The 27,774-nt window shown below is 39.3% G+C and overlaps 1 protein-coding gene across 22 annotated transcripts in view; it reads left to right on the top strand.

The window, feature by feature from the left end:
- The window catches only part of DLGAP1 (DLG associated protein 1), a 906,793-nt gene that overhangs the window by 845,319 nt on the left and 33,700 nt on the right, over window positions 1-27,774 (top strand). For 17 of the 22 annotated variants that reach the window (XM_046025110.1, XM_046025113.1, XM_046025115.1 and 14 more), the window contains 2 exons: window positions 1,152-1,525; window positions 11,749-11,840. In XM_046025110.1, coding sequence (XP_045881066.1) covers window positions 1,152-1,525; window positions 11,749-11,840 — 466 coding nt within the window. The remainder of the gene's footprint in view (window positions 1-1,151; window positions 1,526-11,748; window positions 11,841-27,774) is intronic. The other 5 variants (XM_046025114.1, XM_046025116.1, XM_046025118.1 and 2 more) reach the window with 1 other exon arrangement.

Raw genomic sequence — 27,774 nt, forward strand, 5'->3', positions numbered from 1 at the left:
TAACAAAAGTCTTTAGAAAGCTGGTTCAGGAATTGTTCTTTTCTGGCAGGGAGTTTACTTGAAAACTGACTAATTCTTTTTGATCTGTATTTTGTACATCATGCTCCACAAATAGCTGAAAACCAGTGCGTAAAGCTTTTTCATATAACCACAAAGTTATGATCAGGTAGTTGGAGAGAAGAGCAAAGGCTACTTCATCCAGAGCCTTGGGGAGGATTTTGACTAAACTGTACAGGTCCAGGAAGGACACCTTTCTGTACAGACCGATGCCCCTGAGTTGATTAGGTTGGCTTGAAGGATAGCATTTTACGGAGTAGGCTCACACAAGCCATCCCCCCACACCCACCACCACAGATTTAGAAACCGGGAGACTACACTGGGATACTTTTGTGTAATGTAGTCCTTCTTAGAGGACAATTTTGCTCAGAAATAACAACAAAAATTCAAAACACAAACTTACATAGTGAGCATCTATCCAGAGGAAGGAAAGAGGGAAGGAGGAAAGGAAGATAGAGGGTGGGAGAGGAAGAGGGCTGGAGGGAGTGGGGGAGACAGAGACAGGAAGAAAGAGAGGGAGGGAAAGAAGGGAGGGAGAAAGAAAGGGAAAAACTGAGCCCAGGAAGCTTGGAGGGCTCTGTGCCCCAGGCCCACCCCAAGGGCACTTCCCACTGTGGTTAGGATTAAACCACACTTGCTCACAACCTCTTTGCTTTGTTTCCACCACTGCAATCTTCTCCAGAGTCACCTTGTTTAACATTAGCTATTATTTTGTATTTTCCTGAGCAGGTCGAGACTACCCTGGGCTTATCTCCATGAATATACGTTCTCCCTCATGGTGCACTATTGCCTGGGAAGATTTCTACAGATGGCTATCTTATGTTGATTCGTATTAACTTCCATTTCAGAAACGTCCATCTCAGAGGGTGGTGTTTTTCCAGTCTTTTTCCTCCAGTCTTGTGGGAGCATCACCTCAGAGGAGGCTGAACTATCCTCCCGAAGCAGGGATCTCACTTACTCTATCAACGGACTTGTTTCCATGCTCAATGTCTTTGTGTGTTTCATGTGCCCTGATTTCCAGTGGTTGTTAGTTACAATACAGAAATTAAAACCCACACAGAAATCACAGTGTCTCTGTTTTCACTGTCTTCCAGTGTCATCTTGCATTACAACATATAAGAAGACACCACCTCCAGTCCCACCCAGAACTACCACGAAACCTTTCATTTCTATCACAGCCCAGAGTAGCACAGAGTCTGCCCAGGATGCCTACATGGATGGACAGGGCCAGCGAGGAGATATTATCAGCCAGTCTGGACTGAGCAACTCCACGGAGAGCCTGGACAGTATGAAGGCTCTGACAGCCGCCATCGAAGCTGCAAATGCCCAGATCCATGGCCCTGCGAGTCAACACATGAGCAACAACCCTGCCACAGTCACTACCACAACTACCATAGCCACTGTCACTACGGAGGACAGGAAGAAGGATCACTTTAAGAAAAACCGCTGTCTCTCTATTGGGATACAGGTAACAGCCTCCTTTTCTGTCCTTTGAAATAGGGACCCCAAAGCTCAAGAAATGAAGCACTTTTATTTTTCCAGAAGATTTGCCATCTGGACATTTTGGGTGATAGGGCCATGTGTGGGACCATATTTTCAAACAATTGGCTCTGAAATTCCTACATTGTTGAACGTGACTTAAAAAATTATGAAGATATTTTGTCTGTAGGCATTATTAGAGGCTGTTATTTTTGTCCTAAATTGAATGTGTGACTCAAAGCATCAGGATAGCTAAACAAACATGAACACAATCACACACAAAGTGCCCTCAATAGTTAATGCACATTTTTGATTCTCAAAAAAGGAGTGGACATCCAAGAATAACCTGGGTTACTGGGTTGTGTTATAGTACGTTCAACACTATTGAGTAGCCATCTGAGAATAAAAATGTGAATCACTTCTCATACATGTGGGAGTGAGGGAGAGCAAGACCAAAGTGACTAGTAGTGTAGAAAGCAATCACTCACATCACAGCTTCATGAGCAAAGAATGTGCAGTAGTTTCAGCATAATTGTTGGTTATTTAATCATGCATTTCAAAAAGTGGTAGATAATTCAGCAGGCTTCTCAGATCAGCCCAGTGTTTTCTGCTGCTCAAAGATAAGATCAAACTGATTCTTGTTTTTCACATCTGTTCAGCTTGGCTTACCCTGCTAGAAATTTCCTTCTCTCAATGGAGAAGAGTCATGCCTTTCTCCCTTTTTTGTTGTGCCATATCATGCAGGTGCCCTTTGAATAATAACTTCCCGACGTGGCAGCCAATAAATCTATTTACAATGAACCAACTCTAAGGCACATCTAAAAGCCAGGCGTGGGGTAGGTTTTCACAACGATGATGTATTTTCACAGTGCATTCTGCACAGTGCACTTCTAAAGGGCAATTAAATTTTGTCTAGTAGCAATGAGTCAAATGGTTACATATATATATATATGTGTGTGTGTGTGTGTGTATATGCATATGTGTGTGTGTGTGTGTGTGTGTGTGTGTGTGTGTGTGTGTGTGTGTTTATATATGTAGCCTACAAGCTTCCATAACACAAGCTGTCAAGTTCCTAAAAGAATGTGTGGCATAGGTGCCTGGTACTCGAAGACACAGCAGAAGGCACATGCACAAAAGCCAGCCTCCACTCCCATGCCTACTCCTACCTCCCCCTAGAAGCTAACTGCTCTCCCACCAGCCCAAGGAATTTGGAGGAGTAGGGAAGAGCAGAGGTTGGTCCTTCCTGCTGTTCCAGGTAAATGATGCCATCTTCCCAAGGCTGTTCCCTTAACTATCTCTCACAGAATTATTTTGAGATTGAGTTTAAAAATTCCAGCTTTCGATGACGGTATAGAATTTCTGTTTGGGATGATGAAAAAATTCTGGACATGGAATGGTGATCTAGCACAACACTGTGAATGTACTCAATGCTGACTGGAACTATATACCTAGAAGGGGTTAAGATGAAGAATTTTGTGATATGATTAAATGATTAAAAAAAAAACCTACCATCCTTATCTGGCACATAGCTGGCACCCAGCCATGTTAGCTTTCTTCTACTTCCTTAATGTTCATTTTTCTTTATTTTACATTATTTTTCAATAGATAATATATTTCTCTGGCTCAAAATTCGAAAGTTCTAAAAAAGGCATTCAGTGACTAGTCTCCCTCTCATTCTTATTTAATAGCCTGTCAGTTCTCCTTGCTGGAGGAAATTAATATAACCAACATTTGCATCTCTGTACAGAGAGATACTTTGTGCATATTCAAGCAAATACATATTTTAATTTATTGTCCCTTTTTCACCCAGATGTTAACATATACCTCAAACCATTCTATATCTTGCCTTTTATACTTAATAATAGCATACTTTTTTTTTTTTAAAGATTTTATTTATTTATTTGACAGAGAGAAATCACAAGTAGACAGAGAGGCAGGCAGAGAGAGAGAGAGAGGGAAGCAGGCTCCCTGCTGAGCAGAGAGCCCGATGCGGGACTCGATCCCAGGACCCTGAGATCATGACCTGAGCCGAAGGCAGCGGCTTAACCCACTGAGCCACCCAGGCGCCCCAGCATACTTTTTTTTTAAGATTTTATTTATTTGACAGAGAGACAAGAGACAGTGAGAGAGGGAATACAAGCAGGGGAAGAGGGAGAGGGAGAAGCAGGCTTCCTGCTGAGCAGGGAGCCTGATGTGGGGCTCAATCCCAGGATGCTGGGATCATGACCTGAGCTGAAGGCAGGCGCTTAACGCCTGAGCCACCCAGGCACCCAATAATAGCATACTTTAAAGATAGCTGTTTGTCTGTCTTACTGTTCATTTTATTTAAAAGCTTCTGTATAGGGGTACCTGGTTGGCTCAGTTGTTGGGCATCTGCCTCCGGCTTGGGTCATGATCCCAGGGACCTGGGAGAGAGCCCCGCATTGGGCTCCCTGCTTGGCAGGAAGCTTGCTTCTCCCTCTTCCACTCTTCCTGCTTGTGTTCTCTCTCTCTCGCTGTTTCCTTCTGTCAAATAAATGAGATCTAAAAAAAAAAATAATAAGCTTCTATATATCCATCTTAATCACCTCCCAGGTCTGCCAGTTGGTCTCATAAGTTCTGCTCCAAGTAATTCTTTCTTTTTTTTTTTTTTAAGATTTTTTTTTTTTCTTTTTGAGTAATCTCTACACCGAATGTGGGGCTCAAACCTACAACCCGAAGATCAAGAATCACATGCTCTACTGACTGAGACAGCCAGGCACCCCTTCTCCACATAATTCTTACTCAGAATAAAGCATTCATATACATGAAATCCACCTTATATTATTGTCATTTTCACCCGGTAAGATGGAACTACTCTGAAATCCACATACAATATTGGGGAGAAAGTTTTATTTCAGATATCATCCCACCACTTAAATATATGAATATTTTAGTGAGCAGAAAACTTCCTCTAACTCTTCCTCCAATCACTGTTCACTACTGTAGAAACTATGGAAGGACTGAGTACTTTCTGTGGTTGTCTCATTTAGCCCCTACAACAACCCTATGGCATAGAGGATATGATTATCTCTACCCTATAGATGAGAACACAGAGAGGTTGAGTAACTTGCCCAAGGCCACACATTCTACATTAACAGAGCCTAGATTGTACCTTGATGCTTAATGTGACCATGCCATACCACTTCTTTGATGAAGAATAATAAGTAAAAATTCAAAATGCAAAAGTCATCAAATTTCATTACACTATAACCTAATTTAAATCCTAATCCCCAAAATATATAATACTAGGATCCTGGATTCTTTCCCAGCCTTTACCTCTTTAGGATCAGAGTTTCCAAACCTTCCCCAACATTTTTAATTTAATCCATGCCTAACAGCTAACACTACAATCATTTACTTTATACCCTGTGTGAGTTTAGGCCAATTACTTAATGGTTCCAGTTTCCTCACCTGAAAATTGAGAATAACAGTTGCTATCCCACAGGGTATTTTATAACAGGTTTTAGTAAAAATAGGCTGATACATAGGCTCAGTCAGTTAGGCATCGCCTTCTGTTCAGGTTGTGATCTCAATGTCCTAGGATCAAGCCCCACATTTGGGCTCTCTGCTCAGCAGGGAATTTGCTTCTCCCTCTCCCTGTGCCTCCCCCCATCTCTGCTCATTCTCTCTCTCTGAAATAAATAAATAAAATGTTTTTAAAAACTTGACTGAGGTGGCTCAGTTGGTTGGGCAACTGCTTTCAGCTTGGGTCATGATCCCAGGGTCCTGGGATCAAGCCCCACATCAGGCTGATCTGCTCTGGGGGGAGCCTGCTTCTGCCTCTCTCTCTGCCTGCTGCACCCCTGCTTGTGCTCTCTCTGTGTCAAATAAATAGGATCTTTAAAAAAAAAATTGACTGATATAATATATGTAAGGTTCTAAGTGTAGTGGGCTCACTCAATATCAGATCTAGCTGTTATTATTATTACCTTCCTTTAAAATCATAGCCAATCTTGCTGAAATTTTATCTGCTAAGGGTTTTCTTAATTTTTTCAGGACTGAGATGTAATTACTACTCAATTACTTGAAGCACTTTGAAAGTCACTTCACAAATTTAAATAGATTACCCTAAGTACTATGTAAGAGTGCATTTTGTGCATTTTTGTAAGGCAGTAAAAGTCACTAAGTTAAGTTTACATACAATGGCTGAAGCTTGGAGGATGACAACACTTGGATGCAAATCAGCTGTAGGTTTAGATGGGTGGGGTGGGGCTCAAACACAGAGTACAATGTCCTCAATTCACAGAGTGCAATGTCCTCCATTCTTTTTTTTTTTTTTTTTAAAGATTTTATTTATTTATTTGACATACAGAGAGAGATCACAAGCAGGCAGAGAGGCAGGCAGAGAGAGAGAGAGGGAAGCAGACTCCCTGCCGAGCAGAGAGCCCAATGTGGGGCTCGATCCCAGGACCCTGAGATTATGACCTGAGCCGAAGGCAGCGGCTTAACCCACTGAGCCACCCAGGCGCCCCAATGTCCTCCATTCTTGTCCTTGAGACCCCTGGATCCTTTTTTTCTCCCTTTCTCTATGCATTGAGGATCATGGTTCTTAAGGGACTTAAGATACTTATCATGCATCATCGGGCAAAGTTTCATTGGGTAATTTTGCTACTATCCTATACTGTAAACCTGCAATATCCTTCTTTGGCTGACACTCTAAGCCTTCTTCATTGACATGAGTGTAGCTGCATGGAACCAGTTAGAATCCCATTCAGGAAAACAGAAACCATGCTCAGTTCTCAAACAGAGGCAGTTTGATAACTCAATGTTGGTTCTACAGTTATGGGAAGATTGAGAGAGCAATAATGTGATGCACTAAGCAATTACCACTTCTAGGACTAAGGGAGCAAAAAGGGAAAGGTGAGATTCCCAGAATTAAGGAGTTCAGGGGAGAGTCCCTAGTACAGCCAGCCTTGGACCACCACGGCAGGTGTGGTCAGCTGGTGCTGGGACATCCAAGGGAGAAGCACATCTGGTACATGGGTCAAAGGGCCTGAAACCATAGCTGCCCTCGCATGCTGGAGCAATGCCCACAGAAGGTGGAAACAGAAAGAAAGTCCTTTCCCTCCTCCCACCTTCCTTTGTTAGAATAAAACTGGAAGCTGGCCAGCAGCAAAGCCTGGGAAATGTAGTTGGCAGAGTCCTGGCCCCACTGCCACAGACCAGATGGGTATAGAATATGGGCCTGGAGATGATAGATAATAAACAAGTCACCACAAAAAGGCACTTTGTCCAATAAATAAACCATAAACATGTGTATTAAAAAGCTTGAGATGGGTAGGGTGAATCTGTAGTCTTAATTCACTTAGCTCTTAAGTCTTAGAACAGTTACTTGGCATAATAGTGGGGACATTTCATGACACTAATTATGATTCTAGAATATTTTGAAGCATGTATTCTGTTTATAATATGGTTCAAAATTCAAGTCAACTACTTTATCTGGTGGCTTCTTCTGGTGGTCTAGTGCTGGGCAGGTCACAGGGAAGGTAACTGGTTGCTTCTGATTTAGAGCAAAGTTGTATGTCCTTCTAAAAAGACAGGGGTCACATTAAGGGTAATTTGTTTCTCTTAAAATTACAAAAATAAGTAGTATATGCATACGGTATTGTTGTAAAGGATTCATAGAGTATGAAAGGATACAGAACAAAATACAAAATGCCCCCATCTTTCTACTTCTGACTTCTACGCCCTTCCCCAAAGATAACGCGGTTATACCACCTTTTAGTCTCTCAAGAGTAATTGCACGTATAGATTAGTTTCATGTAGTAGCTTTAGACCTTAACCTCTCCACCTCCAGATATTAGATTGTGACTTCCCTCCATGGTCATTGAACTCATGTTGTAGAGCAACCTAAAAGAGCTTTAAGCTTAATCTTCACATCACATTGAACATGTGGTTGCTTTCTCATCCTTTGAATTAAAAAGAAAACTAAGTTATCTGAGATTGCACTCCTAAGATTTACTTATTTCTTTTAATGCCTGTCCAAGAGTACAGAGATACGTTATGCCCTATGTGAAGAGATGAGTCCAACTGCCATGTTGAGTGAACTATTTCATAGATTGAGACAAAGTGAGCTGTTACTATTAATTAAAAGAGGGCCTTGAGAAATAAAAAGGTCACATCATCAATGATTCATAATCAACGGACTTAAACCAATGAAGGCAAGCCGTGGAGGTAGTATTGATAACAAGACTCTCCTTGGCCAGACTCGACTCTAGTCAGGCTGCTCTGAATTCACTTCCTGACTAGGCCCTGACTCTTGTATTTGTGTGTCCATCTTTGCATCGCCCAATTTTAGTGAGAATCCTGCTAAGTCAGTTTAGCCAGAATGCCCCAAGACAGGTGTCCAGTTTCTCATCTGATCATGTTCCCCATCCTCCATCGCCCCCCACATGATGCCTGATCACCCTGGCCTGCCTTCAGCAAGGACGCTGTGAGGTCCCCTCTTATCCCTGATGTCTCCTCTTTATAAATTTCTACCCACTGACACCCTCCCACCCTGCTCCTTGGCTATAAATTCCTACTTTTCTTGTTGCATTTGGAGTTGAGTCCAAGCCCACTGTGGTCCCTATGCCTATCACAATAGTCCCTCCTGAATAAAGTGTACCTTGCCAATTCTTTAACAAGTGTCATGAATAGTTTTTCTGTGACAGTACTCAGTACATTCAGACTTTGTAAATTTTATTTTGAAGTTCTTGAAATCAGAATCAATGCATATTCAGGAAGAGATTTTTTTTTTTAAAGATTTTATTTATTTGGCAGACAGAAATCACAACGAGGCAGAGAGGCAAGCAGAGAGAGAGAGGTGGAAGCAATCTCTCTGCTGAGCAGAGAGCCCGATGTGGGGCTCCATCCTAGGACCCTGAGATCATGACCTGAGCTGAAGGCAGAAGCCCAGCCCACTGAGTCACCCAGGCGCCTCAGGAAGAGATTTTTTAAGGGGACTTATCTCAAGTCAAAATTCCAGAGATAATTTTAATGGATTTCAAAAAAGAAGAGATATTACATAGTTTCCAATGGTTTCCAATCATTACAAATTAAAACTAGAAATTAATGCTAAGCAGACAACAAAAACTACCATCTAAATATATTAAAAAGTATTCTAAATAACATTTGGATGAAGGAGGAAATCCAAGAGTATTATGAAATAAATGATGAGAATCCTATAAATCATCACTATGGGTTGTGGCCCTAGCTATGATCTCAGAAGAATTCATAGCCCTAAGTTCTTTCATAGTTATTCAAAAAATATCACAATATAAACAAAACACTCGATTCACAAAACTATAAAAGAACAATAAATTGGAAGGAAATTATTAATGATGAAAGTAGAAATAAATGCACTGGAAAACAAAAACAGACCAACAGCAATAAAACCTAAAATAGAATTGATATATGAAACCCAAGTTAGGGGCGCCTGGGTGGCTCAGTGGGTTAAGCCGCTGCCTTCGGCTCGGGTCATGATCTCGGGGTCCTGGGATCGAGTCCCGCATCGGGCTCTCTGCTCAGCGGGGAACCTGCTTCCCTCTCTCTCTCTCTGCCTGCCTCTCTATCTACTTGTGATCTCTCTCTGTCAAATAAATAAAATCTTTAAAAAAAAAAAAAAATGAAACCCAAGTTAGTTCTTTGGGAAAAAAATATAAAGTCTGACTGAAAGGGAAAACACAAATTAACAATATTAGAAATTAGAAATCCTTTTTAAAAATTACAAAAAATTCTTGTGACAATTTTATGCTGGTAAATTTTCAGGTCAAAATAAAATAGAAAAACATGTAAATTAGTAATACTAATATAAGAGGAAGTATAAAATCTGGGAGGGATGACTGGGTGGATCAGTTGGTTAAGCATCTGCTGTTGGCTCAGGTCATGATCCCAGGGTCCTCAGATCAAGTCCTGCATCAGGCTCCCTGCTCAGCAGGGAGTCTGCTTCTCCCTCTGCCTCCCACTCCCCCTCTTGTACTCTCTCTCTCTGAAAAATAAATAACAAATAAATAAAATCTTATAAAATAAAAAAATAACATCTGGGAGAGGAAATCTAATAACCATAGAACCTCTTTGTGTTTGTCACATAGGTTATCATTTAAATATAAACACCTGCTTTCTTTTTTTTTTAATTAACAACTAATGTATTATTTGCTTCAGGGGTACAGGCCTGTGAATCATCAGTCTTACACATTTCACAGCACTCACCATAGCACATACCCTTCCCAATATCCATAACCCAGCTACCCTATCCCTCCCTTTCCACCTCCCAGCAACCCTCAGTTTGTTTCCTGAGATTGAGTCTCTCATAGTTTGTTTCCCTCCCAATCCCATCTTGTTTCATTTTTTCCTCCCTATCCCCCATGACACCCTGCCCTGCCTCTCAAATTCCTCGTATCAGAGGGCTCATATGATAATTGTCTTTCTCTGACTGACTTATTTCACTCAGCATAATACTCTCTAATTCTACCCACGTCATTGCAAATGGCAAGACTTTGGTTTTCTGATGGCTGCACAGTTTTCCATTGTGTGTATATGTATGTATGTATGTATGTATGTATGTATATATATATATATAGAGAGAGAGAGAGAGAGATCTCTCTCTATATATATAAACACATCTTCTTTATCCATTCATCTGTTGATAGACATCTAGGTTCTTTCCATAGTTTGGCTATTGTGGACATTGCTGCTGTAAATACTGGGGTGCACGTGCCCCTTCGGATCACTACATTTGTATCTTTAGGGTAAATACCTAGTAGAGCGATTGCTGGGTTACAGGGTAGCTCTATTTTCAACTTTTTGAAGAACCTCTGTACTGTTTTCCAGAGTGGCTGCACCAGCTTGCATTCCAACAGTGCATTCCAACTACCAACAGTGTAGGAAGGTTCCCTTCTCTCCACATCCTCACCAATGTCTGTCGTTTCCTGACTTGTTAATTTTAGCCATTCTGACTGGTGTGAGGTGGTATCTCACTGTGGTTTTTGTTTGTTTGTTTGTTTGTTTAAGATTTTTTTATTATTTATTTGTCAGAGAGAGAGAGCACACAAGCAGGCAGAGAGGCAGGCAGAGGCAGAGAAAGAAGCAGGCTCCCTGCTGAGTAAGGAGCCCAATGTGGGATTCAGTCCCAGGACCCTGGGGTCATGACCTGAGCCCAAGACAGCGGCTTAACCCACTGAGCCACCCAGGTGTCCCGTCACTGTGGTTTTGATTTGTATTTTCCTGATGCTGAGTGATTTTGAGCACTTCTTCATGTATCTGTTGGCCATTTGGATGTCTTCTTTGCCGAAATGTCTGTTCATGTCTTCTGCCCATTTCCTGATTGGATTATTTGTTCTTTGGGTGTTGAGTTTGATAAGTTCTTTACAGATTTTGGATACTAACCTTTTATTGATATGTCATTTGCAAACATCTTCTCCCACTCTGTCAGTTGTCTTTTGATTTTGTTGACTATTTCCTTTGCTGTGCAAAAGCTTTTGACCTTGATTAAGTCCCAATAGACACATTTTCTAGTCTATACATAGCTACTTAGGAATCATGGCATGATATTCAAAGTCAATTTCTTAGTTTAAAGGGGAAAAAAATGAAGATACTGTATAGTTTATCTTTAAAAGTTAGTACCTAAATCTCAATATCAACCATTCTAACTACAGCAAATAAAATTTCTTCCTTCTTTTGTATTTTGTTATCTTTTTTTTTTTTGTATTTTGTTATCACAACTTCTAAGAACCCATTTCCATGCAGTGTTTCTTTCTAATATAGTGCGTTCACAGGTAAGCACATACTCACAAATCGGTGGAGACTATGGACTCTGAGAAACAAACTGAGGGTTTTGGAGGGGAGAGGGGTGGGGGGAGTTGGGTGAGCCTGGTGGTAGGTATTAAGGAGGGCACGTATTGCATGGAGCACTGGGTGTGGTACATAAACAATGAATCTTGGAACACTGAAAAAATAAAATTAAAAAAAAATCTATGGAACAATCATAGACATTTATCTTAAGAGCAAATAAAATTTCAAGATCAGCAGAGTCAAAGCACATGCTAACAGAGTAGTGATGGCCCTCATCAAATACACAAATATTGAACAAATCGGCTACAAATCACAAAATATTCCAGTAGTACTGCAGATGTTTCTGATAAAATGTGACATTTGTTTTTCAGGCAAGATTACTAAAATAGGGCACCTCTGCCTGTTTGATTATTTTTTCAGGTGGATGATGCTGAAGAGACTGATAAAACAGGGGAAAATAAAGCACCCAGTAAGTTCCAGTCCGTAGGAGTACAAGTAGAAGAAGAGAAGTGGTGAGTCTATTTGCATTTGTCATCTTTCGTCTTGATGTTGGCAAGTATGGTACCAGTATTTCCCCCTGACATAAACCTACAAGATTCAGTGATATTTTCCATTAACTTTGGAAGTACTTAGCTGATTCCTTCCTCTACTTTAATACTGGAAACCACTCAATTTAAGTATTTGCTAGAATATTAGAGTAACCACATCACATTCACATATACATAAATACTCTGTGCAGTACTGTTGTGTTGCCAAACCATTCCTCTTCAAAAAAAAATCTTCCCATTTTGGACTGTAGACTTTTTAAAAGAAGAGGATTTATCTTATTCCTGTTTTTATTCCTAGCACTTAATTGTGTCTGGTGTTTAGTATGCACTCGATGATGAAAACAGAAGGGAGGAAGGAAGGAAAAAAAGAGAAGATCTTTCATTATCTTGACTCACCAGTTCCTTTAGATTCTTCTTTAAAATAATCTTACTCTAGAGTCTAAATATCTAGAACTGGGAAATTTAGAGTTTCAGAAACTAGAAGGAATTTCTGAGATCACTACATTCATTTTATGAATGAGAACTTAATCCAGAGAGATATATGAGTTTCTCGATCAAACTGTGAGGTACATGATGGGTAGAACTATATTTATTGATAGTAGTACCCCCAGCTTCTAGAACTGTTTTTTCACATACTAAGCATACAATATATATTGGTGAATGAAGTAGAACTGCAGTTATAGTGTGAGAAACAGCTCTATATCATAAATCAGTGTATCATATCAACTTTGTCACTAACTTTCTGTGTGTTGATTAGAAGGAATCAGTTGGAGGTCATCCAGCTATCCAACTATCTATCCATCCAATAAGTATCTACAGACTGCCTCCCAAATGCAAGGCTATATGCAACATAAACTGAGTATCTGGGAAAAGGTTATATATCAGTTTATAGAAGGGGTGTAATTTCAGGGCCTTGTGGTATTGACACTGCACTTGTATCTAGGAGGTTTTCATATATGTATATATAATATTCTTTAGAATTTCATTTAATTAAATAATCTTGGAACCCCAGAAAATTGATACAACCGTATGGAAACTAATATGACAGCAATACATGGTGAGTGCTGTGAAATGCAGAAGCCTGATGATTCACTGACCTGTACCCCTCAGGCAAATAATACATTATATGTTAATAAAAAATATTTTTTTAAAAAGGTCAGTAATAGTTATATATGTATCCATACCCACTGATTCAGTAAACATATTCATTGAGCTATCCTGAATGAAATTACTCAAAGGATGGGAACCAATTGCAGAACATTATCTATCATTGTAAAAGAAAAATAATAACTATCAAATGTCAAACATTAAGAGAATATACCAGAGCATTCTAAACAAGGCCTGCCCTCAGGAGAAACTATTTTACCAGAGCCTAACCTGCTGGAGTCTTATCAGAGACTAAACCACCCAGGGGAAGGGAAATACCCAACTCCCAGCTCCCTCTAGCCTTACATATGGAAGGAGTACAACACCCAACACTGCCCCCTCTAGCCATTCTGTCTTTACACAAGATGGAGAGAAACTGAAAAGTACTGTTGAAGTTCATGGTCCAGGGGTGCAGGTTTACCAAAAGATCTCCTAATCAATCAGCATGCTTCCCCTCCCCCACACCTAACTGTCACATTACTAAGGGCCTAGTCACCATAGTTCCTTTTACCCAGGACACCATGCCTACTCTTTAATAATAATTCATAAAGCATACTAAAAGGTAAAAAGCCCAGTTTAGAGTGACTGAACAAGCATCAGAACCAGTCAGATATGGCAGGACTACTGGAATTATCAGACCAGAAATTTTTTAAAACTATGATTAATATGCTTAAGTGCTTTGATGGAAAAAGTAAACAGCATGTAAGAACAGATGGAAAATGGAAGTAAAGGGATGGAAATTCTAAGAAAGAATAAATAAGATTTGCTAGGGATCAAAAACACTGTAACAGAAAGGAGGACTGCCTTTCATGGGCTCATTAGTAGACCAGACACAGAGGAACAAAGAATTTCTGAGCTTGAGGGTAATAGAAACTCTCAAAACTAAAAAGCAAAGAAACAAACTGAGGGGGGAAAAACCCCCAAAAAGCCAAAAACCAGGATTTCAAAAAACTGTGGGACAATTATAGAAGAAACATGCATAATGGGAATAACAGAAGGAAAAGAAAGAAAGGAAACAGTAACTGAGAATTTCTCCAAATTAATGTCTGACACCAAACCACAGATCCAGGTCTCAGAAGATCTAGCAGGATAAATGCCCAAAACACTACACCTAGAGATACCATATTCAAGGAAAATCAAAAGGAAAAAGTCCTGAAAGGAACAAAAGAAAAAAAAAGAAAAAGAAAAAAAAACCTTTCTATAGTGGGGCAAAGATAAGAATGACATGCGACTTTTCTTCAAAAAAGCATGCAAGTAAGAAAGAGTGGAGTGAAATATTAAATATTTGAAGGGAAAAAGCCCACCAACCTAGAATTCTGTACTCTAAAATTATCCTTGAAAAGTGAAGGAGGAATAAAGTCTTTCTCAGACAAATAGAAATTGAAGAAATTTGTTGTCAAATTTCTGCCTTGTGAGAAATATTAAAAAGTTTTCAGGGGCATCTGCGTGACTCAGTTGGAGAGCACACAACTCTTCATCTTGGGTTCATGAGTTCAAGCCCCATGTTGGACACAGAGATTACAAAAGAAGAAAGGAAGGAAAGAAAAAAGAGAGGAAGAGAGGGAGGGAAAGAAAAAGAAAGAGAGGGAGGGAGGGAGGGAAGGAAAGAAACTTAAAAAAAAAAAAAAAAAGAAAAAAGATCTTCAGAGAAAAGGAAGATGATAAAGGCCAGAAACAAATTCACATAAAGAAAGAATATCTAAAAGAAGAAGAGGGGGCGCCTGGGTGGCTCAGTGGTTTAAGCTGCTGCCTTCAGGTCGGGTCATGATCTCGGGGTCCTGGGATCGAGTCCCGCATCGGGCTCTCTGCTTGGCGGGGACCCTGCTTCCTCCTCTCTCTCTCTCTCTCTGCCTGCCTCTCTCCCTACTTGTGATCTCTATCTGTCAAATAAATAAATAAAATCTTTAAAAAAAAATAAATAAAATAAAAGAAGAAGAGAGAGCATCTGAGAAAGAATGAGTGAAGGCAGAATAAAGAGTTTTTCTTCTTTTTTTTTTTCCAGTGGTGTCTTTTATCTCATAAGCTTCCCAACAAACCAGTGAGAACTCTCAACTCAAACACAGAGCTAGTCCAAAACCAAAAAGTTACTAATACAGAGAAGCCTAACTTGGAATCCCAGTGCCACACCCACGCTCTTACATGTTTGTGACCCCCCCCCCCCCCTTAGAAGAGGCCTAAGTCACATGAGTGACTTGATCCAGAGAATGCAATCTATCAAGTTCAAATGATAAAGACATCTGGAGATGCAAGGAGCTCTGTTCTAAAGATGTCTTATAGATCATCTTTTTTTAGCCTGAAAGGCTGTGGGAACTATTTGAACTAACATAGCCTTTCTTTAAAAGCTAATCATCATTAGCTCCTGAGAAATGAGTTAATTGTAACTAAGTTCTCATTAGTGTACAATTAAGAGGCTTGCCATCCCCTAACTAGCCAATAACCAGTCAATGAGACCATAGCTAATGAGCCTTTCCAAACCTCCAGGGTCCAAACCTCTATCTGAACCTTCTCAAAATGCTCCAGGAACATGGTCCATAGTCTTTTCCAAAAACAACAATGGAGCATTTTGCATGTCTTTGTATGCAGTCTGTTTTCCATAATATGGAAGCATCAGAAACCTGTTAAGAACTCAGAGAGCACTTCTGCTACTACAGACTTCAAGATAATTGGAAGCCCGAAAAGGCTGCAGCCTGGGCTGGTCCTTAAACACCATCTTATCCCTCAGGCTCACAGAGAAGTGTCTTGCCCTGAATTATAGAGCACCCTGGTATTGCACCCTGGTAGGAGCCAGCTCCAGGCTTCACATTTCAAGTCTCACACCCTGTCTGCTCCATTCTGCTAACATTCATAGGTACTATCTGAAGTCAAAGGAGATATATATATATATATATATATATATATATATATATATACACACACACACATACATACATACATCAGCAATGATACGAAGAATGTGAGGGAAGAATTAGGATTATTTAATTACACTGCACTTGTACCATTCCCAAAGTGGTACAGTGTTATTTGAAAGCATACTTGGGTAAGTTGTAAAATTTATGGTGCAAACTCTAGGGCAACTATTAAAAAGAGTAAAAAAGGAAGCACAGTTGACCCTTGAACAACATGGGTTTGAACTGTGCAGGTCCACTTAAGCGTAGATTTTTTACAGTATAGTATTGTTAAATGTCTTTTCTCTTTCTGGTGATTTTCTTAATAACAGTTTCTTTTTTCTAGTTTATTTGACTGTAAGAATAGAGTATACAATAGGTATAACATACAAAATATAGACACAATCCATGAAAAAAAAGTAATTGATAAACTCTGGACCTCATTAAAATTGAAAGCTTCTGCTCTTGAAAGACAGCGTCATGAGAATGAGAAGGCAAGACACACACTGGGAGAAAATATTTGCAAAAGACACAACTAATAAAGGGCTGCTATCCAAAATATACAAAGAACTCTTAAAACTCAATAATAAGAAGGCAAACAACCTGATTTTTAAAATGGGCAAAAGACTTTAACAGATACCTCCCCTAAGATACATAAATGGCGAGTAAGCATATAAGAAGATTTTCCACATCATATATCATTAGGGAACTCAAAATTAAAACAACAATGAAATACCACTACTCACGTATTAGAATGGCCAAAATCCAAAACACTGACAATACCAAATGATGGTAAGGCACCATTAAGTCTCATTCATTTTTGGCGGGAATGCAAAATAGTTCAGCCACTTTGGAAAACAGTTCAGCAATTTCTTACAAAACTAAACATTGCCATACAATCCAGCAATCACAGTCCTTGGTAATTACCAAAAGAGTTGAAAACGTATGTTCACACAAAAACCTGCACGCAAATATTGATAGCAGCTTTATTCATAATTGCAAAACTTGGAAGCAACCAAGACATCCTTCTGTAAGTGAATGAGTAAAGAGCCAGATGATGGACTCTTATTCAGCATTAAAAAAGAAATAAGCTCTCTAGCCACAAAAAGATGTGGAGGAAACCTAAATGCATATTACTAAGCAAAAGAAGCCAATCTGAAAGGTGTGTGATTCCAACTACCTTCTGGCAAGGACAAAACTACTGAGATAGTAAAAATAATGATTAAGAGAGGGAGAGGAATGCATAGCAGAGCACAGGGGATTTTTAGGCCAGTGAAACCACTCTGTGTACTACTACAATGGTGGATGCATGTCATTATTCCTTCATCCAAACCCGAAGAACATACCCCACCAAGAGTGAACCCTAATATAAACTACAAATTTTAGATGGTACTGATGTGTCAATATAGGTTCAGGTTGTATCAAATATACCACTCCGGTGGAGGATGTTGATAAACGGGAGGTTCGGGGGTGGGGGAAGGGGCAGAGGAGATATAAGAAATCACTGTACTTTCTGTTCGATTTTGCTTTGAATCTAAAACTGCTTTAAAAAACAAAGTTTAGGGGTGCCTCAGTGGCTCAGTGGGTTGAAGCCTCTGCCTTCGGCTTGGGTCATGATCACTGAGTCCTGGGATGAAGCCCAACATTGGGCTCTCTGCTCAGCAGGGAGTCTACTTCTCCCCTCCCCCCCCATCTCTCTCTGCCTGCCTCACTGCCTACTTGTGATCTCTGTCCATCAAATAAATAAATAAAATCTTTAAAAAAAAGTTTATTAATTCAAAAGAAGAGGAGTAGTAGATAATAGTGTTAACCTCAGAGTGTTGTCTTAGGGTATATGGTTTAATATACGTAAAATTTTTAGAAAAATACCTGACATATAGGAAACACCGTATAAATGTTTCCTACTCTATTATGTACCCACATAGAATCTCTCTAAAGATCAAAGTCTCAAGAAAGTAATTATACCACTTTTTCTGAAACAATAAGAGAAAATTATCTCAATTTTAAAATTTTACTTCAAACATTAATACACACCTAATATGTATCCATCTATGATAATGCTAAATACTGCATTCTTTGGACACACCTAATAACAACCCCAAAACTTGGAATGAGCCACTTTTACCATGTTTTGAAAAAGTTGAACATTTAATGAATTACTGAAGTTTGTAGGATGGTCAGTTTCTCAGCACTTTGGTTTATTTCAGAGTCATCTCCCAAAAGGACTGGCAACCTCAATTTTCCTTTTTAATTTTTCAAAACATACCCTTCCTTAAAGGTCACTTTATAGTTAACCGATGCAAAGTAAACAAATTAATGTTAATGATTGTTTTCAACCTCTCCAAAAGAAATCCACTGTCAAACAGGGATTACTTAGAATTTCCGTCTCTAATTAGGATTCTTTTTTACAATTCTGCTAGTAGTAATTCATTTAGATAGGATCTGAAAAAGCAAAATTGGGCAGATGAGATTATCTAAGGATAGCTAGGGGAATTTTTTTTTAATTATCTAGTGATAAGTTGTTACCATGTTGAATGACTAGTACAATCCATCTCTTTCTCTCTGAGATAGACAGACTGATAAGCAACTGTAACCTAACAAAAAGTGAGAGAATGGAAATAGAGCCAGAGGAAGAAAGAGATCATACAAAGAGAGGAAGATTAACTAAGACTTTTAAGAGGCCAAGAAACTCATTATCACCTTTTTTTTTTAAAGATTTTATTTATTTATTTGACAGAGAAAGAGAGATCACACATAGGTGGGGGGTGGGGGGGGGAGCAGGCTCCCTGCTGAGCAGAGAGCCCAGTGGGGGACTCAATCCCAGGACCCTGAGATCATGACCTGACCTTCAGAGGCTTAACCCACTGAGCCACCTAGGCACTTCTCATTATCATCTTTTGAATCCATCACAATTTAGGAACCAAAACTAACACACCCAAGTCCACCTGGCTGATTTGTCTATGAAGGGGTAGACTTTAAATCTAGGTGTTCTACAATGCTACAAATTAAAACAGAAGGAATAAGTTAATAACTCATTAGTAAAATATACTAAGTAACCAATCCGCTCCAAAAAGAGGAATCTAAATGAAGTATTCTAAAAATCTCCCTGGTGTATTTGCAGATGGCTATGATGACCTCAAAATGCCATCCATGGTAGATGTGCCATCTACATCTCTTCTGCAGGGCTACCTCATGGTGGGGACCATGCCTTGAGGAATGCTGTCTAAAGCTGTCTGGTTTAAATGCCACAGCAGTGCCAAATGAGGGATAACAAATGCATGCAACAAGACTGCTTCTCTTAAGCCAGGGAAGAAATTCCTCATCTCCATCAAACATTAGCTGTTTTTCCCCAACTCCTGTTTCAAGGATCAGCTAGCCTCCCTGTTGGATAGGATCCACACAGCATACAGTATTTGTTGTTATGAGGGACTGAATGACCTCAAGCAAAGTCAGCAAATCTTGGTGACACCTCCTGCTCTGCCTCTGCTCTGTATCCCAATGCCTCCTAGCATCCTGTCCCCATCTCATCCTTCTGACTGCTCCCCCAGGAATTTGCATGAGGTCTTCTTGTCTTTTGAGCTCATAATTAGCAAATCGAGTAAACCAATCCTTCCTATTTACTACAGTGAGAAAGCAAAGCGGCTCCCACGGATCTCCCCTGTCCTTCCAAGTAATAACCAAGTATTAACCATGGTTCATACAAGGCTTTTTTTTTTTTTAAGACTTTCTTACATGATCCCACTAATGACTCTAAAACTCTAACAGTGGATACAAAAAGAGGAAGAATATGTTTATTTTCATTATAAAAGTGGTATGTAAATTTACATGGAAGAAAACATAAAGCAGTATGTGGGCAGTTTATACCTTTCGAACAATGAAAAAACTGGGTGTATGTGTGTCTTAAGTATCATCTATCATTTCCATAATTATGTATTATTAAATCTAATTAATGATTAAAAAGTAAGATACTATTTATATATTATGAAAATTTATAAATTACAGAAGTAAAATTCCCAATTTCACTCATTAACCATGAATTAATAAAAGGGCCTACTTTTTACCCATACTTTTTCCATAAACATTTTAAGTTACTAAAATTGTTCTATGTCATAAAATTTAGTGGGGTGCTTAGGTGGCTTAATCGGTTGGGCAGCTGCCTTCAGCTCAGGCCATGATCTCAGCATCCCAGTCAGGCTCCCTACTCAGCAGAGAGTCTTCCCCCTCTCCCTCTCCTCTGCCACTCCGCCCCTGCTTGTGTTTTCTCTCTCCTCTCTCCATCTCAAATAAATAAATAAAATCTTCAAGAAAATAAAATAAAATTTAGTAGTAATTTGGGATACCTGGCTGGCTCAGTCAGAAAAGGATGTGACTCTTGATTTTGTGAACATGAGTTTGAGTCCCACATTGGGTATAGAAATTACTAAAGAAAAAAAAAAAAAAAGCAAAACTTTAAACAACAATAAAAATAAAATCAACTGTTATAACAAAAGCTTTCTCATCACAAAAAATTCACAACAAATATTTCTTTTGATGGTTATACAATATTCAAGAATAAGTATGAACCATAATTTGCTTCCCCTTTCTCCCACTGTTGAATATCTCCATTATTTCTAGATTGACTTCTGGTTAAAGACAGTGAAAAAAATTACACCGTCTTTGAGGCCTTCTGAAACTAAATGGCAGTAAAAGAATTTTTTGCTTCTTTGGGCATTAAATGCCAAGGATGATGAGAACAGGAGAGAAAAAAAGAACAGTGACATTCTGGAAACTGGAAGGCAGATAGACAAGTGATGCTGACTCAGCTGACCAGAAAAAGCAGTATCTAAAGCCAGTGACGCAAAAACCCAAAATGCAATTCAATTTAAACTTCAGAACCCACAAAAGGCATGGGGCCTAACAGCATTGGGAGCTCTGAGAAGTAGGGATGAAGGAGCTAAGAACTCTTTGTACCTGCAGAACCCAGTGACAGCCCTTCCCCACTCTGGCAGAGGACTGGAAGTTTCTTTTGTTCAGCTGCTAAAGCAAGGGATCTCAGAGCTGGAGGACAGCAGCACAGTTGAGGGCACCCTTTTGAGCCTGAAAATAGGAAGATAAGTGAAAATTAACAAACAGAATGCTGAGACACCCTGCCCTAAGCCTCCTTATGCTCACACTGCTTCCAGAATCCTGGCAGCCAGATTTATTCCCTCTAAGCAGAAGTATGAAACAATCTATTGTGGGGGAACTGACCAGTGTGAGCCCAAAGACCGAAAGACACACTGACATCAGAGATTTTGCAAGGTGAGAGCCCAGTAAGATAACCTACAGTGAGGATCAGGGGATAAGCTCCTCCTTACAGTAGAGACTTCTGAGGAGGCTTTTACTGTGCCTTTCAAGCATGCGCAGACAGCTAACAATCAGCAAACTCAGATCAGAGTTGTAAGAAAAGAACAAAAAGTTTTAAGGAATGTTCAGAAAATTAAAAATTATTTTTTAAGAGAAAAGAAGGGACACGTGGGCAAGGAAAATTCCATGACAGAAGTGAAAATTAAGGTGCGCCTGGGTGGCTCAGTGGGTTAAAGCCTCTGCTTTCAGCTCAGGTCATGATCCCAGAGTCCTGGGATCGAGTCCCGCATCAGGCTCTCTGCTTCAACAGGGAGCCTGCTTCTCCCTCTCTTTCTGCCTGCCTCTCTGCCTACTTGTGATCTCTGTCAAATAAGTAAATAAAATATTTTAAAAAAAAAGAAGAAGTGAAAATTGATATGGTCTTTGGGGTGTCTGGCAGCCCCATAATCTCAGGGTTGTAGATCGAACCCCACATGGGGCTCTGTGCTCAGTGTAGAGTTTGCTTGTCCCTCTCCCTCTGCTCCTCCCCTGCTCATGTTCTATCTCTCTCTCTCAAATAAATAAATCATTTTTAAAAAGAAAAAGAAAATTGATATGGTTTCTTACAGAGCATCTTATCCCCTTGGGAGGGGGAGAGGGTGGTGGGGTGGGAAGAAAAAGAAAAGTGCTCTTAGAAATTAAAAACTTAATAGCAAAACAGAAGAGCTGGAAGATAAATTGAAGAAATTTCTAGAAAAAGTACAAAAGGGGAAAAGCAAAGAAGTAATCCATGAAACAAGTAATCCAACTCAAGAAAGGGTGGAAGGGAAGCCTTAAGATGATGGAGAAGAGAAATCTCCAGACAACCCAGTTGTGCTGCAGGTCTAGGGAGTGACCAGCTGTGATGGAGCAGGTCAGAAGCTCTGTGAAAGATTAATTCAAGAAGACTTGTAGCATAACTATGTATTTGTTTCAGTGCATGCAGAGGAAACTACACATCTGGGAGAATTTTGAGAATTGAGGAAGTGTTAAGTACATAAAAAATTAAGCAAATTTTTAAAAAGGAAAAAATGTGTAGAATGTAGAATATAATATGGCATAGTAGTTTGCTAGGGCTTCCATAGCGAAGCATCACTGACTGGGTGGCTTAAACAGCAGAAATTTATTTCCTCACGGTTCTGGAAGCTAGAAGTCCAAGATCAAGGTGTTGGTAAGGTTGGTTTCTTCTTTGGCTTTTGGCTTATAGACAACTGTCTTCTCCCTGTGTCTTCAGAAGTTTTTCTCTCCCTGTGTCCCAATTTCCTCTTCTTATAGGGGTATCTCTGTCTCATCGGATTAGGGCCCACTCATGTGATTTTATTTTAATTATCTCTTTAAAGTCCAGTCTCCAAAAACAGTCACATTCTGAGTTACCAGAGGTTAGGACTTCCACATCTGAATTTGTTGAGGGAGAAGTGCACAATTGGTAACACACAGTCAGCTGGATATACTATTTCCTGCTCATAATAATGTAGTCATAAAAAGCAAGTTCTGAATATTGATCCAAATTTACAATGTAACTATATCAGGAGAATGGAAAAAAATACTGGACCAGACCAGAAGTGCGCGCGTGTGTGTGTGTTTGTGTGTGTGTGTGAGAGAGAGAGAGAGAGAGAGAGATGGAGACAGAGACACACACAGACAGATGGACACACAGACAGACACAGAGACAGAGACAGAGAATGACGAGAAGGAGTGAATGAAGATGAGGTGAGAGAAATCTAAAGGTTCATCTTTCCTAAAAACAAAAACTAAATGATTAACAAATAGTAATGTTTGTTATTTAGAAGTAGTATTTAAAGTGGCTGCCAATAGAACAGAAAATTATTACATCAGTGGACCAGGAATTACTATTTTTCATGCCAGCCTTGCAGAACCACTTGATATTTTAAAATTGTGTGCATGTATAACTTCGCTAAAAGCCAAAAGTGACTGATCAAAATAGTGATATATAATATTGTGATAAATATCTTTGTGCACTATATATTTTTGCTATTTCAGATTATTCTATTTCTTAGAATTCAAACATTTTTTTAATGTTCCTGATACCCATTTGCAAATAGCTCCTGAAAAAATCTGCACCACTTTATTCTCAGAGGGAGGCATTTGAGTGCCCAGATACCTGTCCTCTTCAAATCCCCTCATTGTTTTAACAGCTTTATTGAAATTGACGTATAATAGACTATATAAATTATATAATTTGATAAATTTGTATGTATTTATCAGAAATACATATATATGTGTATGTATGTATATAAATAATGGAACTATCACCACCATCGAAATAAAGAAAACATGCATCACCTCTAAAGGTTTCCACTTACCCCTTACACAGTCAGCCCCTCCTGTCCTCCCACCTCTTCTCCCCTACCCCTTTCCCCACTTGCTGACACCTGTGTGCATTTTCTAGAATTTTTTAAAGATAGAATATCCTTTTAAAATATTTACTGATATATGTGTATGGACTGGTTTTTGCATTCTCCATGCTGTTCCATTGATCTAATTGCCTATCTTCATGCCAAATACTACACTATTCTAACTATTGTAGCTTTAGAGTAAGTCTTGAAGTTAGATTTTGTATGTCCTCCAATTCCTTTTTGTCAGTTTTTTTTTTCCTTGCAATTCTAGGTCCTTTGCCTTTCCATAATGAGTTTTAGAAAGAGTTTGTTGTTAATATCCATTAAACACCTACCAGATTTTGACTGACACTGCATTGAATCTATACATCACAGAAGATTTCACATCTTAACAATCTTTCTTCATTCATTTATTTTATTTTAAAAGATTTTATTTATTTATTTGACAGACAGAGATCACAAGTAGGCAGAGAGGCAGGCAGAGAGAGGTGGGGGGAAGCAGCCTCCCTGCAAAGCAGAGAGCCTGATGCGGGGCTCGGGGTCCTGGGATTGAGACCCTGGGATCATGACCCGAGCTGAAGGCAGAGGTTTTAACCCACTGAGCCACTCAAGTGCCCCTTGTTTGTTTATTTTAAAAGACTTATTTGTTTGAGAGAAAGAGAGAGCATGTGAACAGGGGGAGGGGCAGAGGGAGAGAGAAAGAAACAGACTCCCCACTGAGCTCAGTCTCACAACCCTGAGATCATAACCTGAGCCAAATCAAGAGTTGGATACGTAACCAAAAGCCACCCCACTCTCTTCTGTTATTTAGCAATATTATGTAACTTACAGTGTAAATGTCTTGCACATAATCTGTCAGATTTGCCCATAGATACTTCTTTTTGTCCCTGATCCTATAAAAGGTATTTATTTTTACTTTACTTACCGTCTATTGTTAGATCATAGAAATACCATCGATTTGTGTGTGTTGATCTTCTATCCTGTAATGTTCTTAAACCAGCCTACTAGTTCTACTGTCTTTTTTGTAGAGTCCATGTGATATTCTAGACTACCAAGTTATCTACAAAAAAAAGGCAGATTTATTTCTTTTCATCTGGATGCATCCTTTTTCTTGTTTTATTACACTGGCTAAAAAACTCCAATATAAGTTTGAATAAAAGTCATGAGTATCGTCACCCTTGCCTTACTTCTGATCTTTTGTAAACATATTCAATCTTTCATCATTAAATATTATGGGAGCTTCATGTTTTTTGTAGAAGCCCTTTACTGAATAGAAGAAGTTCCTCCCTACGTCTAATTTGTTTTGAATTATGATCAGGAACGGATGTTGGATTTTTGTCAATTTTTTTTTTTTTGGCAACTAAAGAGATAGTACAAGGTTTTTCATTTTAAACTATGAATATAATGAATTGCATTTTTTTAAAAATATTTTCTTTATTTGAGAAAAAGAGAGAGTGACAGAGCACAAGCCGTGGGGAGAGGGAGAGGGAGAAGCAGGCTCCCCGCTGAGCAGGAAGCCCAATTCGGGGCTTGATCACAAGACCCTGAGATCACAACCTGAGCCAAAGACAGATGTTTAACCAACCGAGCCACCCAGGTGCCCCTTGATTGATTTTTTAAATTATGGTAAAATACATATAAAACAAATCTTACCATTTTAACCATTATACATGTAAAATTCAGTGGCATTAAGTCATTTGCAATGTTGTACAACCATTACCACTATCTAGCTCCAAAATATTTTCATCACTTCAAACAAAAATCTGATAACCATTAAGCAGTCACTGTCTATTCACCCTTCCTCCCAGCCTTTTGAAACTGCTAGATCTGTTTTCTGTCTTTATGGATTTGCCTACTGGATATTTCTTATAAGTGGAATCATACAATATGTGGCCTTTTGTGTCTGGTTTGAGGTTCATCCATGTTGTAGCATGTATCAGTATTTCATTATTTTTTATGGCTGAATAGCCATTATGGTTATATTACGTTGTTCATTCATCTGTTCATGGCCATGTTTTCTCTTTTGGCTATTAAGAATATAGCTACTACAAACATTTGTGTACAAGTTTTTTTTGAACATCTATTTTTAATTCTTTTTGGTATTTACCTAGGAGTAGAATTGCTGGGTCACAAGGTAATTCTATGTTTAGGATTCCTTTTTGAGGAAGCACCAAATTATATTCCACAGCAATTATACCATTTGACATTCCCGCCAACAGTGTATGAGCATTCCAATTTCTCCACATTTTGGCCAACACTTGTTATTTTCCATTTTTAAAAATTACGACCATCCTAGTGGATATGAAGTGGTATCTCATTATGGCTTAGATTTGCATTTCCCTAATGATTACTGATTTTGATTATCTTTTCATAAGCTTATTGGCCATTTATCTTTTTTTTTAATATTTTACTTATTTGACAGAAATCACAACTAGGCAGAGAGGCAGGCAGAGAGAGAGGAGGAAGCAGGCTCCCTGCAGAGCAGAGAGCCCGATGCAGGGCTCCATCCCAGGACTCTGGGATCATGACCTGAGCCGAAGGCAGAGGCTTTAACCCACTGAGCCACCCAGGCGCCCCTTATTGGCCATTTATCTCTTTGGAGATATACCTATTCAAGTCCTTTGCCCATTTTTAATTAATTTTTTGAGAGATTTTGTTTATTTGAGAGAGAGAGCAAGAACATGTGAGCCGGGGAAGGAGCAGAGGGATAAGGACAAGCAGACTCTGTGCTGAATGCAGAGCCTGATGCACAGCTCCATCTCATGACCCTGAGATCATTACCTTAGCTGAAATCAAGAGTCAGACGCTTAACCAATTAAGCCACACAGGTGCCTCAAATTTTGCCCATTTTTAATATTAGGTTGTTTTTCTTGTTGAGTGCTGTATGTGTTCTTTATATATTTTGGATACCAGACCATTATCAGATATGTGAGAGGCACCTGACTGGCTCAGTCAGAAGAGCATGCGATTCTTGATCTCAGGGTCCTGAGTTTGAGCTCCATGTTTGGTATAAAGATTATTTAAAAATAAATGTTAAATTAATTAATTATATGATTTAAATGAAAGGGGGAAAAGTCCTATTCATCCACAAAGTTATGATTTCCAGTGTTCTTCATTTCTTTGTGTAGATCCAAATTTCCATCTAACGTCATTTTTCTTCCTCTTAAAAGACTTTTTTTAAAAATTATTTATTTATTTATTCAACAGAGAGAGAGATCACAAGTAGGCAGAGAGGCAGACAGAGAGAGTGGGGGGGAAGCAGGCTCCCTGCTGAGCAGAGAGCCCGATGCGGGGCTTGATCCCAGGACCCTGAGATCATGACCTGAGCCAAAGGCAAAGGCCTAAACCACTGAGCCACCCAGGTGCCCCTAAAGGACTTCTTTTAACCTTCCTTATTGTACATGTCTGCTCATGATGAAGGCTTTCTGCTTTGTATATCAAAAGAGTCAATATTTTGTCTTATTTTTTAAAGACAAAATATGTGGGTTTTTTCCAAGAGGTACAAAGATACCCCAGCTGTGCATAGGTTTCTTACCCTGTGTGCTAAATGTTGATAAATACTCTATTAGGACCCTTTAATACTAAAGTGTTGGGACACTTTTAATGCTGGTGTCAAAATGTAGTTGTGAATGACACCTGCCATTTCGGCAGGTTTGTGAATGCACACACCAGATTCACAGGAGCTGAAGGCCCCTTCAAGCTATTATCAAAGTTGCTCCCCATTTCTAGAAACAAAAGCCTCTGTGAATAAGGATAATTAGACTCTTGTTTTTTCACCAACATTATCTCTATTTCCAAAAAATTCTAAGTTTTAAAATTTTTCCTTGCTTCACACATTAAAGCTGAGGGCTTTATAACTTGGCATAACAAGCATGTGCAAAGCTAGCATTGTTTTCTCTTTTAGCATAACATCAACTACTATAAGAGATCTCTTTTTTGATCATAAATGACTTAAATACATAAACATGGCTTGTAGTGAGTTGTGCCTTTTCAACTAAGTAGGATGTGAAAAGAAGCAGCTAAAATTGAGGGGCACCTGGGTGGCTCAGTGTGTTAAGCTTCTGCCTTGGGCTCAGGTTATGATCTCAGGGTCCTGGGATCCAGCCCCATATCGGGCTCTCTGCTCAGCAGGGAGCCTGCTTCCCCCCTCTCCCTGCCTGCCTCTCT

Source organism: Meles meles, chromosome 12, assembly GCF_922984935.1.
Source record: "Meles meles chromosome 12, mMelMel3.1 paternal haplotype, whole genome shotgun sequence".
Taxonomy (NCBI): domain Eukaryota; kingdom Metazoa; phylum Chordata; class Mammalia; order Carnivora; family Mustelidae; genus Meles; species Meles meles.